Genomic DNA, 15,398 nt, shown 5'->3' with positions numbered 1-15,398 from the left:
ATATGAGATTATGTCATTGGCAGATCATTTTGTTTTTTTTTCTATAAATAAATACTTGAAATATGCAAAATTACAGCAACGCCTGGTATACCATGCCAGCGTGTGAGAACTTCTGCAGAGGGGAACGAAAGAACATCCCCAAAACTATATGTGCCAAGCTTATAGCATAAGGCAGTGATGACTGCTGAGGGTGCTTCACTCAAAACTCTGAATACAAGCATAGGTATATTGTGCAACACATTTGGCTGTTTGGCATGCTACATGTATTCACTGCTATTGCATGGCAATGTGTTAGATCAGTATCTCACTTCCGTTCTAATTATAATAGTGGGGGTTAACTACAGCATTTCCTGGTATTACAGACCTCAGTTTAAGTCTGTATTGTGAAGCACAGGTTAGGAAATGGAAAAAAAAGGCAATTATCCAACAGGTAGGCATCTGAAACTTTATACTTTTAAATAAAATTTTTTTAATTTAAATATGGCATGTATTCAGGCATTGTAAATGACAAGGAATTTTCAATTGTTAGGACCAAGAACAGAGGATCCTGATTATGTGAATATGCAGAACCGGCATCCAAAACACAAAACATGCCCAGGTATGTCTTGTTTAGATATTCAAATTTATTCTAATTATAATTTTATCCATTTATAGTTACATTTAATTGTAGTAGAGACATCCATGAGAAGAATTTATGCTTGTTATTACTTACATTATAGTAGCTATAAATAGTCATTCCCTCTCTTTTTTCTGGATTTTAAAGTAAGTAAGACAAAAATGCAGCTTGTCATGTTACAGAAAAACTGGAAGCGCAAATTCCTCTGTCCTGAAGACTTTCCCGTAACAGAAAACTGACTGACATTTACGAAGCACCGACACCTGAGACTCATTCTGTTAACGTTACATAAATATTTCCTCGCAGAAAACTTTACCACATCAACAATTCTGCATTTTTCGTTAATAAATAATACAGTTTTTAATCCATTCAATATTAGCCTTAGATTATGTGGAGTGTTCACCATATTAGTCCCTTTGAATGACTTGCTGTAGAAACAATATTGTAAAAGAATGAATTAATATTCACATTAAAATAAATCTCTGATTTACAGCCGGCACTACTGTCAAAGCTGCTGTTATAGAAAAACCCAACACTTTCTGACCAATCAGATTTGAGAATGTAACATTTTTGGGTTTTTAGTGATTAAAAAAACAGTTCTAACCTATTACTTTGTTTATTACATGGCATGAAAATGATCTTAGCAAGTGATACTCTGAATAAAGGAAAAGTTACCAAATGGTTCTCACCATGAGAATGTTACATAACAAATATAAGGCCATTAAACCTATTTGTCGGCATATTTACTAATTTCAAGCTTAATGCTGTCTTATTCTATTGGCAGATCATTTTGCTTTTTTCTAAAAATAAACGCATAAGCAAAATGATCTGCCAATAGAAGAGGAATTTTTTAAGCTTGAAATTAGTAAAAAAAAAATCTAGAAATGGGCTTAATAATCTTATATTTGTTTAAAAACAATCAAAATTACTAATAAAAGAAATATTACTTGAATTTGCCTATATTCCAAATGTTTTTACTTGCTATCATTTTATGTAGTGTAATTAGCTTCATTTGTCAGATTTGATTAGCAGTTTTGACTAGGAGCCTTGAATATTAAAAAATAAAGAAATATGAACACATGAAGTTTTCTAACTTAACAAATGTGAATGATCAGCTAATTTTTAAGCCTCATGTATTAACGAAACCTTGAAGTTGTGCAGTGGATCCCCAGGACTAAGTTCAGGAACCTCTCTATATGACAAAGATCTATAAAAAAGTCTTTTCTCTCAGGTAGGTATGAGCGCACTGAGCTTAAAGACAACAAGAAAACAGGAAAGATCATCATATGTGCTCTTGGTCTCCTCCTAACGCTTGGTGCTCTTTCAGCACTCTGTGCTGTAGGGATCATTTGTGAGTATTGCTTATCATCTTTACCATTGTTGTTCTCATTCAACAACTCACAATAAAGTGCCTCATTTGATACATTAAGTGAGTCATCATACCTATATAGACTTTCATTAAATTTTTTATTCCAACTTATTTAAAACCTGTGATAATTCAGTTGCAAGTTACAGAACCAGTGTTAAATTCCCCCTTCAGTTGTTGTCTTTCCATTGTCGAGTAACACCAGGACATAGATGTTACTCCAGCCTTTCTTCTCTCTCTTGAAGTTAATTAGAACCCGGAATGCACAATGTCTTCTTTCCTGAAGACTCTCCTAAAGCAGAACACTTAGTTACTGTTACAAAGCACACTGGAGACTCTTGCTGTCATCCTACCATTAAAACATGCTTTTCTATGCAGAAATTATTATAAATTGGTGGTTCGATTCCCACCTCCTCCCTGTGTGCGTGGAGTATGAGTGTTCTCCCCATGCTTCAGGAATTTCCTCTGGGTGGTCCCCTGGGATAGGCTCCAGGTTCCCCGTGAAACTGTGTAGGATAAGCAGTACAGAAAATGGATGGATGAATGGATGGATCTAAGTATGACTTTAACCCTTTGTATTCTTTTTCAACAGATCACAATAAAGTGGTCTCCTATGAGATATTAAGTGAGCAGTATTCTAACGTTACAACAGCATTGATGATGCAGGAACGCAAAGCCAAGGGTAAGTGGTTTCAAGAGCTTCCTGTTTGCTTTAGCAGCTTGCAGTGGCTGGATATTTTCAGAACTCAATATTTCACAGTTATGAAGTCATCCTCCTCACTGGTGCCTCATAATTTAAATGCCAGCAATGCCAGGTGCTTGTATTTGATTGCCTCTATTATTATTATTATTATTATTATTATTATTATTATTACTATTGTTGTTGTTGGGCTTTTCTCCGGTTTATTCCCATCATCTAAAACACTTTTGCATCAGAAACTCTTCTCTTTTGCATTAGAGATAGAAAGACTGTATGAAGCACTGAAGGTGGAGAATCAGCAAGTTCTTGGACGTCTTTCAGCATGCAATGGTAAGGCTTTTCTCCCCCCTGTACTTCCATCATCAGAAAGCCCTCACACAAGACATCTTATTGAAGCCTCACCAGTAGTTCCATATTCTAAACAGGGGGTTGGTGTGTTTATATGATGGGTGTAGCCACAGAGCCTCCAGAAAATATTCACCCCCCAATGATTATTTCCCTTTTTGCTCTATTGCAACATGAAATAGTGTTGCCTAGGGGGCAGTCGTGGCCTAATGGATAGAGCGTCGGACTTGCAACCCGAAGGTGAACCTGAAGGTTGTGGGCTCGAGTCTCGGGTCCGGCAGGGATTGTAGGTGGGAGGAGTGAATGACCAGCGCTCTCTCCCACCCTCAATACCACGACTGAGGTGAGACCCTTGAGCAAGGCACTGTACCCCCAATTGCTCCCCGGGCGCCGCAGCAAAAAAGGCTGCCTACTGCTCCGGGTGTGTGTTCACGGTCTGTGTGTGTGTGTGTGTGTGTGTGTGTGTGTGTGTGTGTGTGTGTGTGTGTGTTCACTACTGTGTGTGTGCACTTAGATGGGTTAAATTCTGAGTATGGGTCACCATACTTGGCCACAAGTCACTTCACTTCACTTCAAAAATAAGTATATGATTATTCTGATCCTTTTGAGGTGACTATACAGAAATAAAATTTAATTAATTTTTTAGTATAATTTTTTTTTTTTTAATCCAAAAACTGCTTAATTGATAATCATTCAATAATAATCATTCACCCACTCTTCTAAAGAGGCTGGATCTGTGAAGAGCTGATGATGATGTTGAGGCCTGCACAGGTTCTCCTATCTCAGCCAGTGAGCTCTGTAACCACTTCAGTGTTGTAGCTGGACTCCTGGACACTTATCTTACACTTGACCTTCTTGCCCAAGCACTGAGTTTGGCCTGATCTTAGTACTGTCTGGGCCATGCTATATGTTTTCCACTTTATTATAATGGATTTCACATTGCTCCTAAGAAGGTTCAGAGTTGTGGTGATGTTTTAATAACCTTCTGGAAGCTTCAAGGGCAGTTTCTTGGTCTTCATGATGGCAGGACTGATCTGATCTGCCACTGGACAGTAGTTGTGAGTCCTCCCAAAGACAGGGATATTTATTGTGCAAGCATACAATTGGACACAGGTGGATGTAAAATTAACACAGGTGTTCCCTGTTTAACATATTTAGTGTAAGCTCTAAAGATTTAAATACTAGTCCAAATTTAGATTGCTAAAGTAAAGGAGGGTGAATATTATGCTTATTTTAAACTTTTTATTATTATTATTATTTATTGTGAGGATATCTAAATATTTTAATATTATTTCTGTAGAGAGTCACTTTGAAATGAGCAGAAAAATATCCCATTAAAAAAAATTTAAATTGAAGTTGCAACACTGGACTTTCTGGTATACTTTAAAAACAACTGTATATTTGTTTTTGAATACTATAAAAACAGGTTAAGAATGTTAGATAGACAGGCTGCTGAATAGATAATAAAAGTCCACAGTCCAAACTCAGGAGTCAAACACAGTCCAGGGTCATAGACAATATCCAGAATATCAAGATCCAAAAGGGATCAAACACAGAGAAGAGTCAAAAACACTGCAAAACACAGATAGATAAATGGCTCATTACCTACACAATGGGTTTTCGTTAGGCTTTGCAATTATTAAGTGAACTGAAGTGCTATATATAGTCTGACTGTATATTACTATGTATTACTGAATGTGACGTGAAAAAGATTGTTAGTATTTGGGGGAGGGGCCCTCTGTTGGTCTGGTGGTGAACTGTCTCTGATGGATGTGATGGGTAGATAAGCAGATAGAGTGTATAGACAGATCTTCATTGTTTTCCAAATTCATATCCATAACCATTCTTTTATAGAATTTAGTATGAACAGATTAAGTTATAATTACAGTAAATGGCACCACTAAATGGTAACATTTTATATAAATTTTTTTCAGTAGCAGCATAACACAGGACTTAAAAATAAGCATCAGCGATAGTCTCTAGAATGATGATATGAACACAGTACACTGAGCTAAAATCTCTGTAGTAGCCCTAAGTAAGGCTTATTCCCCTGCTTATTAAGATGCTTCATAAAAATAACATTTAATGCATATAAAATTCATCGGTGCATCATTTAACCATAGCTTTGCTGTGTTTCATGCATCTATTATATCCCTGCACTTTTCCTGTCTCCACTTATTGTATTTTAAGACTGTTCAAAAATATATGTATGTATGTATATATGTATATGTGTGTGTGTGTATATATATATATGATTTGAACAGGCTTTATATTCATTTTGTTTCAGTAGTACATCATATAAATGCATTATGAATATGTGGAATATATTACTCATGCCAATTTTATAGCCATATGAAAAAAGTCAAAGCAATGTCATGCTATATATGCATAAATATTCTCCACAGTCTCATTTCATCACTGCTTTTATTTTTCTTCATCTTGTCTTGACAAAAGCAAATCAAAACAGCGGACACTGTGAGGAAGGATGGAAGTCTCTTGGTTTAAAGTGTTACTACTTCTCAACTAACAAACTGACCTGGACACAGAGTAGAGATTACTGTGTGGAGAAAGGAGGCCACCTGGTGATTATAACCAGCCAAACTGAACAGGTTAGTGTAGTGGTTCTTCTCTTTCCAGTGTTTATGATAAAAGTTAATTATTTGTCTCTATTTCACTTGCATTGGTTACAGGTGTAAGTTATGTGTCATGTTATTTTCTACATTAGGATTTTGTATCTTCACAAATTAAAGAAACACACTGGATTGGCCTGAATGACCTGGAGACTGAGGGAAAGTGGATGTGGGTGAACAGCCGGCCCTTACATGAGACGGGTGTGACGTAAGAGCCGTGTTCACTCACACACACTCTATAAACTCATTTTACTGTTCCTTTTAAAGATGCTCCAGCAAAGCATATACTAACGTTTGAACTGAATTAATTGATTACAGTTTTTCTTATCTATGAAGGTTCTGGTTTAGCGCTCCAGAGGGACCACATGAGCCTGATAACTGGAAAGAAGAGGACCCTTCTGGAGAGAACTGTGCCGCTCTGGGGCATGAGAAGGGTGAAACACATAAATGGTTTGATGCTTCTTGTCATAAGATAAAAAGGTGCATCTGTGAAAAGTAAAAGACTTCTCTTTTCACTTGCATTTGTGCCTGAATATATTTGTTTTTTTTTGAGAAAAGAGGATAATTTTTGGTTGTTGAGTCTAAATATTTGGTATTGTGAAAGAGCTAACATTAAATCTACCTGTAATTTATTTTTTTAAACATGTAGACAACCAGCTTTTAATTTAAATACAAGGTAACAATGCAGAAGTATGACAGAAGTAAATTTTTTACAGAATCTATTATGTTTCACTTTTCTTCGGCATTGTAAAAATGTCATTGTATTTTTAGCTTGTCTTAACCACTAGAAGATGGTATGAGGTGATGTATGTAGATTTTCTCCTGCTGCCTTATGGAAGTCTCTCAAATTGTAGTGGAGGAATGAACAATAACTTTCTTTCAAAAGTTATTCCCTCAGTTGGAATACCCCCACAGTGTGACACAGCAACAGATTTTCCTTTAATTTGTCACCCATTTCTATATACTTATGAATGAGGTGTGTCCATTTTATGTTCGCTAAAACTAGATAGAATGTTAAGTTGCTTTGAAAACCATTAAGGAAAATTTAAGAATTAATAAAATTTTACATGGCTTGAAAATATAATGTGTGTGTTTTATGTTATAGACGATTTGCATAATGTAAGAATTTCAGTTCTAATGCAGCAATATTGGGTTATGAACAGCAGAAAAAGCATTAAACAGAAGACAGAAAACACCCCAATCCAGGGTCAGTTTTACAGTTTTTGTCATCTGATGCTACATTTTGAAATGGACTCTTTGTCCCCATGCTTGTTCAATCAATCAAGGCTGTTTGTTTGTTTACTACTTTATTAATCCCACATGGGGCAATTGCATAGGGCATAGGCAGCACATCCCAAACTTCAGTTCAAATATAGATAAAACACACACACAAAAAAAATTACAACAGTACAACATGCTTCCTAGTAAACTCAACCACAAGTAAGATCTAACAAAAAAAAAAAAAAAAAAAAAAAATACTGCAGGACAAATTAAGACCCACTGTTGCAGTAGTCGTTGTCGTGAGAGATGCACAACAAATGCACAGTGAACTAGCTTTCCCCACACTGTTTCATATTTTCAGTGAAGTTATAAGTAGACTAAAACTTACAGGACTTGTAAAGTGGTCTTTATTTACATTTTAACATCTACAAACAAATTTCGAGGATTTGAGATCAATATTCAAAACCTGTATGAATTCAACTGAAGTACTTTTTATTAAGCACTTAGCTTATTAGGACAAGTCTATGTTTATAACCAACATATTTTGATCATACAGTATATATAATATATATAATTTCAAGTCTTACTGCATTACTAAACAATAGCTCAAATTAAAACTGACAGAAACACCGCAGCATAAAAGTGTGCAACAGAATCAAACATTTGTTTCTCATTAAACTGCTAGTCTACAAACTCTAGTGAGTTTTCTTTTTCAAATTTCACACCAGTTAGTGCATTATTTAACATGTGTTAACTTGTGTTATTTAGTTATAGTTAGTTGCAGGCCATACATTTCTACTAGTGTCATTTCTCACTGGAACTAAAATAAATGAAGCTGGACACTGCAAACCCACAAGCACACCAACAAGAGATAAACTACATGTGACTTGAGTGACTTGTGCTTGCTAGTGTGGATGCAGGGTAACACTCTAGTTAGAAGCACTAGTGAGGTTAGGAAATGAAAACAAAATTAAAATTACATATACAAAGGTGGCAATTCTGACCTCTTCAAAATAGACAGTAGTTAAAAATGTCACTCTCACACTATGTTCCAATATAAGAGTATTATAAAACAAATATAAGATTATCATGTCACTGGCAGATCAATTTTTTTTTCTATAAATAAATACTTGAAATAAACAAAATTACAGCAAAGTTACAGCAACACACCTCATACCATGGCAGAGCTTGAAAACTTCCGCAAAGAGAAATGAAAGAAGATCCCCAAATCTATATGTGCCAAGCTTATAGCATAAGGCTGTGATGACTGCTGAGGGTGCTTCACTCAAAACTCTGAATACATGCATACATATGCTGTACAGCAAATTTGGCAGTTCTATATTCATTGCTATTGCATGGCAATGTGTTAGATCAGTATCTCACTTCCCTCTCATTATAAATAGTGGGGGTTAACTACAGCATTTCCTGGTATTACAGACCTCAGGTTAAGACTGTAATGTGAAGCACAGGTTAGGAAATGGGAAAAAAAGGCAATTATCCAACAGGTAGGCATCTGAAACTTTATACTTTAAAATAAATATTTTTACAATGCCTGAATACTGTACTGTATTCAGGCATTGTAAATGACAAGGAATTTTCAATTGTTAGGACCAAGAACAGAGGATCCTGATTATGTGAATATGCCGAAGTGGCGTCCAAAGCACAAAACATGCCCAGGTATGTCTTGTTTAGATATTCAAATTTATTCTAATATTTATTAATTTATATCTCTATAATTTTATCCATCTATAGTGACATTTAATTGTAGTAGAGACATCCATGAGAAGAATTTATGCTTGTTATTACTTACATTATAGTAGCTATAAATAGTCATTCCCTCTCTTTTTTCTGGATTTTAATGTAAGTAAGACAAAAATGCAGCTTGTCATGTTACAGAAAAACTGGAAGCGCAAATTCCTCTGTCCTGAAGACTTTCCCATAACAGAAAACTGATTGACATTTACGAAGCACTGACACCTGAGACTCATTCTGTTAACGTTACATAAATATTTCCTCGCAGAAAACTTTACCACATCAACAATTCTGCATTTTTCTTTAATAAATAATACAGTTTTTGATCCATTAAATATTAGCCTTAGAATATGTGGAGTGTTCACCATATTAGTCCCTGTGAATGACTTGCTGTAGAAACAATATTGTATTAAGAATGATTAATATTCACATTAAAATAAATCTCTGATTTATAGCCGGCACTACTGTCAAAGCTGCTGTTATAGAAAAACCCAACACTTTCTGACCAATCAGATTTGAGAATGTAACATTTTTGTTTTTTTAATGGTTAAAAAAAAAACAGTTCTAACCTATTACTTTGTTTATTACATGGCATGAAAAAAAAAGTGATACTCTGAATAAAGGAAAAGTTACCAAATGGTAACTTCTCACCATGAGAATGTTACATAACACATATAAGGCCATTAAAACTATTTGTCGGCATATTTACTAATTTCAAGCTTAATACTGTCTTATTCTATTGGCAGATCATTTTGCTTTTTTTTTATTTTTGCTAAAAATAAACACATAAGCAAAATGATCTGCCAGTAGAAGAAGAATTTTTTTAAGCTTGAAATTAGTAACAAAAAAAAAAAATCTAGAAATGGGCTTAATAATCTTATATTTGCTTAAAAACAATCAAAATTACTATAATTACAATAAAAGAAATATTACTTGAATTTGCCTATATTCCAAATGTTTTTACTTGCTATCATTTTATGTAGTGTAATTAGCTTCATTTGTCAGATTTGATTAGCAGTTTTGACTAGGAGCCTTGAATTTTTAATAAAGAAATATGAACACATGAAGTTTTCTAACTTAACAAATGTGAATGATCAGCTAATTTTTAAGCCTCATGTATTAAGGAAACCTCGAAGTTGTGCAGTGGATCCCCAGGACTAAGTTCAGGAACCTCTCTATATGACAATGATCTATAAAAAAAGTCTTTTCTCTCAGATAGGTCTGAGGGCACTGAGCTTAAAGACAACAAGAAAACAGGAAAGATCTTCATATGTGCTCTTGGTCTCGTCCTAATGCTTGGTGCTCTTTCAGCACTCTGTGCTGTAGGGATCTTGTGTGAGTATTGCTTATCATCTTTACCATTGTTGTTCTCATTCAGCAAATCACAATAAAGTGCCTCATTTGATACATTAAGTGAGTCGTCATACCTATATAGACTTTCATTCAATTTTTTATTCCAGCTTATTTAAAACCTGTGATAATTCAGTTGCAAGTTACAGAACCAGTGTTAAATTCCCCCCTCAGCTGTTGTCTTTCCATTGTCGAGTAACACCAGGACATAGATGTTACTCTAGCTTTTCTTCTCTCTCTCTCTCTCTCTCTCTCTCTTTTCTATACAGAAATTATTATAAATTAGTGGTTAGCACTTTTGTCTCGCACCTCCTGGGCTGGGGGTTCGATTCCTACCTCCTCCCTGTGTGCGTGGAGTATGAGTATTCTCCCCATGCTTCAGGAATTTCCTCTGGGTAGTCCGGTTTCTACTCCCAGTCCAAAGACATGTGTTGTAGGCTGACTGGCATTTCTAAATTGTCCATAGTGAGTAAATGGGTGTGTGAGTGTTTGTGCGATTGTGCCCTGCAATGGGTTGGCACCCCGTCCAGCATGTCCCCCGCCTTGTGCCCCGAGTCCCCTGGGATAGGCTCCAGGCTCCCCGTGAAACTGTGTAGGATAAGCAGTACAGAAAATGGATGGATGAATGGATGGATCTAAGTATGACTTTAACCCTGGGTATTCTTGTTCAACAGATCACAATAAAGTGGTCTCCTATGAGATATTAAGTGAGCAGTATTCTAACGTTACAACAGCATTGATGATGCAAGAACGCAAAGCCAAGGGTAAGTGGTTTCAAGAGCTTCCTGTTTGCTTTAGCAGCTTGCAGTGGCTGGACATTTTCAGAACTCAATATTTCACAGTTATGAAGTCATCCTCCTCACTGGTGCCTCATAATTTAAATGCCAGCTGTCAGAGTTTTGGTCCTTTTTCAGTGTTTTTTTGTTGTGTCATGTTTTTTTTTCCCCACTAGATGTCGCCCAGCCTTAGTTTTCTTTGTTGTAATTGGGTTCATTGCTTTCACCTGTGTCTTGTTCCCGTTCTGTGTATTTAAGCCGTCCCTTTTGCCTTTGTTCCCCGCTTGGTTATTGTTGTTTCCTAAGCCCCTGTTGTCTTTCTCGTCGCCTCTTTCGAGCTAGATATCTTCTGTGTTTTTTCCCAGCACCATCGTCTTGTTTTTGTCTTTTTTTCCCTTTTTCTCTTTTTCATTTTTTGGCCGTTTTCAGTTCCCCTGCCTCGTCTTCGTTTTTGAGATTCTTTACCTTCTTGTTTCTCCCCGTTTTGCCCTTGTGTTATTTTTCTTGTCTTTTAATAAATATTCTTGTGCACTACCTCGGCTGCACTACCCTGCTCCCGAGTCCCTAGAGACCATAGATCTCGTATTCCCCCGCAGTACCAACACCTCAAGACAGTTTTTAGTAAGAGGAAAGCCACCTCATTGCCTCCTCATCACCCCTACGACTGCACTATAGACCTCGTCCCTGACTCCAGTCCCCCTAGAGGTCGCATCTTCTCATTGTCCCCTCCTGAAAGGGCCGCCATGAACGAGTACATTGAAGAGTCCCTCGCAGCCGGGATAATCCGTCCTTCCACTTCCCCGGCTGGGGCAGGGTTCTTTTTCGTCGGAAAGAAGGACAGGGGCCTTCGGCCGTGTATCGATTACAGGGGGCTCAACAAGATCACTGTGCGCAACCGCTATCCCCTACCTCTCATGGCCACCGCTATTGAGGTCCTTCAAGAGGCCTCAATTTTTACCAAACTGGACTTGCGTAATGCTTACCACCTGGTGCGTATCCGACCGGGTGACGAATGGAAGACGACCTTCAACACGCCTACGGGGCACTATGAATACCTGGTTATGCCTTTTGGCCTCACCAATGCTCCTGCTGTCTTCCAAACCCTGGTCAACGACGTACTTAGGGACATGCTCAACAAATTCGTCTTCGTGTATCTGGATGACATCCTCATTTTCTCGAGCTCTCTGCAGGAGCATGTTACCCATGTCAGCAAAGTTCTCAGACGCCTTCTGGACAACCACCTGTACGTCAAGCCGGAGAAATGCGATTTCCACGTAACCCAGGTCCAGTTCTTGGGATTCGTCATCAAGCCCGGTCTAATCCAAATGGACCCAAAAAAGGTGAGTGCAGTCATTGATTGGCCTACCCCCTCGTCAGTAAAAGAGGTCCAACGCTTCCTCGGGTTCGCCAATTTTTATCGCAAGTTTATCAGGAACTTCAGCTCCGTTGCAGCCCCGTTATCAGCACTCACCAAGGGCACCTCCGCAGGCTTTCGCTGGAGCCAGGATGCTGAGTCGGCCTTCTGCAAACTCAAGACCCTCTTCTCCTCGGCTCCCATTCTGGTTCTCCTGGATCCAGAGATTCCATTTGTCGTAGAGGTTGATGCCTCTGAAGTAGGAGTCGGAGCGGTGCTGTCTCAAAGGGGTAAAGACGGCAAGCTGCACCCCTGCGCCTTCTTTTCCCACCGTCTTACCCCGACTGAGTGAAACTACCATGTGGGTGATCGAGAGCTTCTGGCTGTTAAGTCAGCACTGGAGGAGTGGAGGCATTGGCTCGAGGGCGCTAAACACCCATTCCAAGTACTCACGGACCACAAAAATCTCGAGTACATCCAACAAGCCAAGCGGCTCAATCCCCGACAGGCGCGTTGGTCACTATTCTTCAACAGATTTCACTTTGTCCTGTCTTACCGCCCTGGTCCCAAGAACCTGAAGCCAGATTCACTGTCCCGTGTCTACGCAAGCACGTCGCGAGAGGATAAAGTCCTCCCTATCATCCCGAGCTCAAAAATAGTGGCTCCTGTCAGGTGGAAACTTGAGGACACTGTGAGGCAAGCCCAAGCCAGAGAACCCGACCCAGGAAGCGGCCCGACCAACCGCCTGTATGTACCCAAGGCTGTTCGATCCCCGGTTCTTCAGTGGGGGCATTCCTCCCGTTTCTCATGTCACCCGGGTCCCTCACGTACTCTCGAGTTCCTCCAGAGGCGATTTTGGTGGCCCACTATCAAGGAGGACGTCACCACCTATGTCAGGGCCTGTCCTGTATGCAACTAGAGCAAAACTATGCACCAGTCTCCCCAGGGCCTCCTGCAGCCTCTTCCCGTCCCTCACAGACCCTGGTCCCACCTGTCCATGGACTTCATTACCGGGCTTCCACCATCCCACAGTAACACCAGCATCATGGTCATTGTTTTCCAAGGCCGTCAAGTTCATCCCCTTGCCCAAACTACCCACAGCCAAAGAAACAGCAGAGCTTATCGTCACTCATGTTTTCCGCACCTTTGGCATACCACGGGACATCGTCTCTGATCGGGGACTCCAATTCTCCTCGCGATTCTGGCGGGCCTTCTGTGAGTCGCTGGGGGCCTCTGTGAGCCTATCATCCGGGTTCCATCCCGAGTCCAACGATCAGACTGAGACGATCAACCAGGATCTCGAGACCACCCTGAGGTGTATGGCTGCCAACAACCCGTCCTCCTGGTCCACCTTCATCATGTGGGCGGAATACGCGCACAACACTCTCCGCTCCTCAGCCACAGGCATGTCACCTTTTGAGTGCCAGTTTGGGTATGCTCATCCACTGTTCCTGGAGCAAGAAGTGGAAACGGCTGTTCCCGCCGCTCAACAGTTCATCAAGCGCTGCCGCCAAACCTGGAGGAAGGCCAGACTTAAGCTCCTGAGAACCTCGCAGCAATACCAACAGCAGGTGAACCGACGGCGTAGACCGGCCCCTACACTGCACCCCGGTCAACGAGTCTGGCTCTCCACCAAGAACCTTCCCTTGCGGGTGGAGTCCCACAAGTTGGCCCAGAGGTTCATCGGACCCTTCAGGATTGCCAGGAAAGTCAATTCCGTCACTTATAAGTTGTCTCTCCCTAGGTCACTAAGAATTAACCCCACATTCCATGTGTCTTTGTTGAAACCTGTTTTGTCCTCTCCATTCTCTGTGCCAGGTAAACCGCCCCCTCCGCGCATCATTGACGGCCAGCCTGCCTACACAGTCCACCGAATCCTGGATGTCCGGCTAGTACGGGGCTCCCGGCAGTATCTCGTGGACTGGGAAGGCTATAGCCCTGAGGAACACTCCTGGGTCCCGGCCCGGGACATCCTGGACCCTGGGCTCATTCGGGACTTTAATGCGCGCCGGCCCGGGTCTTCGGGAAGGAACGTCAGGAGCCGTTCCTGGGGGGGGTGGGGGGGGGGGGGGGGTCCTATCAGAGTTTTGGTCCTTTTTCAGTGTTTTTTTTGTTGTGTCATGTTTTTTTTTCCCCACTAGATGTCGCCCACCCTTAGTTTTCTTTGTTGTAATTGGGTTCATTGCTTTCACCTGTGTCTTGTTCCCGTTCTGTGTATTTAAGCCGTCCCTTTTGCCTTTGTTCCCCGCTTGGTTATTGTTGTTTCCTAAGCGCCTGTTGTCTTTCTTGTCGCCTCTTTCGAGCTAGATATCTTCTGTGTTTTTTCCCTAGAGCCATCGTCTTGTTTTTGTCTTTTTTCCCCTTTTTCTCTTTTTCATTTTTTGGCCGTTTTCAGTTCCCCTGCCTAGTCTTCGTTTTTGAGATTCTTTACCTTCTTGTTTCTCCCCGTTTTGCCCTTGTGTTATTTTTCTTGTCTTTTAATAAATACTCTTGTGCACTACCTTGGCGTTTGCATCGTGAGTTTACCGCCTCCCTGTGGCTCAACGGTAAAACGTCCGACTGGGGTTCGACCCCTGGTCCTGACAGCCAGCAATGCCAGGTGCTTGTATTTGATTGCCTCTATTATTATTATTGTTATTATTGTGGTTGTTGTTGTTGGGCTTTTCTCTTGTTTATTCCCATCATCTAAAACACTTTTGCATCAGAAACTCTTCTCTTTTGCATTAGAGATAGAAAGACGTTATGAAGCGCTGAAGGTGGACAATCAGCAAGTTCTTGGACGTCTTTCAGCATGCAGTGGTAAGGCTTTTCTCCCACCTGTACTTCCATCATCAGAAAGCCCTCACACGAGACATCTTATTGAAGCCTCACCAGTCGTTCCATATTCTAAACAGGGGGTTGGTGTGTTTAAATGATGGGTGTAGCCACAGAGCCTCCAGAAAATATTCACCCCACAATGATTATTTCCCTTTTTGCTCTATTGCAACATCACATTTAAGTATATGATTTTTCTGATCCTTTTGAGGTGAATATACAGAAATAAAATTAAATTCAGTTTTTAGTTTTATGTATAATTGTTTTTTAATCCAAAAACTGCTTAATTGATAATCATTCACCCCCTCTTCTAAAGAGGCTGGATCTGTGAAGAGCTGATGATGATGTTGAGGCCTGCACAGGTTCTCCTGTGTTGTAGCTGGACTCCTGGACACTTATCATACAATTGACCGTCTTGCCCAAGCACTGAGTTCGGCCTGATAAATGGCTCATTACCTACACAATGGGTTTTCG

The 15,398-nt window shown here is 39.9% G+C and overlaps 1 protein-coding gene across 1 annotated transcript; it reads left to right on the top strand.

Moving 5' to 3' along the window:
* The first annotated feature begins 363 nt into the window (after nucleotides 1–363).
* LOC113543750 (C-type lectin domain family 4 member A-like) lies at nucleotides 364–6,725 on the top strand. The gene is made up of 8 exons (XM_034301482.2): nucleotides 364–430; nucleotides 530–598; nucleotides 1,848–1,967; nucleotides 2,575–2,664; nucleotides 2,941–3,012; nucleotides 5,482–5,636; nucleotides 5,753–5,865; nucleotides 5,994–6,725. Exons 1-8 carry the CDS (start codon nucleotides 403–405, stop codon nucleotides 6,154–6,156), a joined length of 810 nt encoding a protein of 269 aa, XP_034157373.2. The 5' UTR covers nucleotides 364–402; the 3' UTR covers nucleotides 6,157–6,725.
* Nucleotides 6,726–15,398: the final 8,673 nt, after the last annotated feature.

This window comes from Pangasianodon hypophthalmus, chromosome 29 (assembly GCF_027358585.1).
Source record: "Pangasianodon hypophthalmus isolate fPanHyp1 chromosome 29, fPanHyp1.pri, whole genome shotgun sequence".
Lineage (NCBI taxonomy): Eukaryota > Metazoa > Chordata > Actinopteri > Siluriformes > Pangasiidae > Pangasianodon > Pangasianodon hypophthalmus.
This window is presented reverse-complemented; position numbering and strand designations above follow the sequence as displayed.

Bases quoted from the DNA above. Each gene is read 5' to 3' on its own strand.
- LOC113543750 (XM_034301482.2), top strand. From the start codon at position 403: ATGGAAAAAAAAGGCAATTATCCAACAG. The intron at 3,013-5,481 runs GTAAGGCTTTTC...TCTTGACAAAAG, and splicing joins ACGTCTTTCAGCATGCAATG to CAAATCAAAACAGCGGACAC. The intron at 5,866-5,993 runs GTAAGAGCCGTG...TTATCTATGAAG, and splicing joins TTACATGAGACGGGTGTGAC to GTTCTGGTTTAGCGCTCCAG.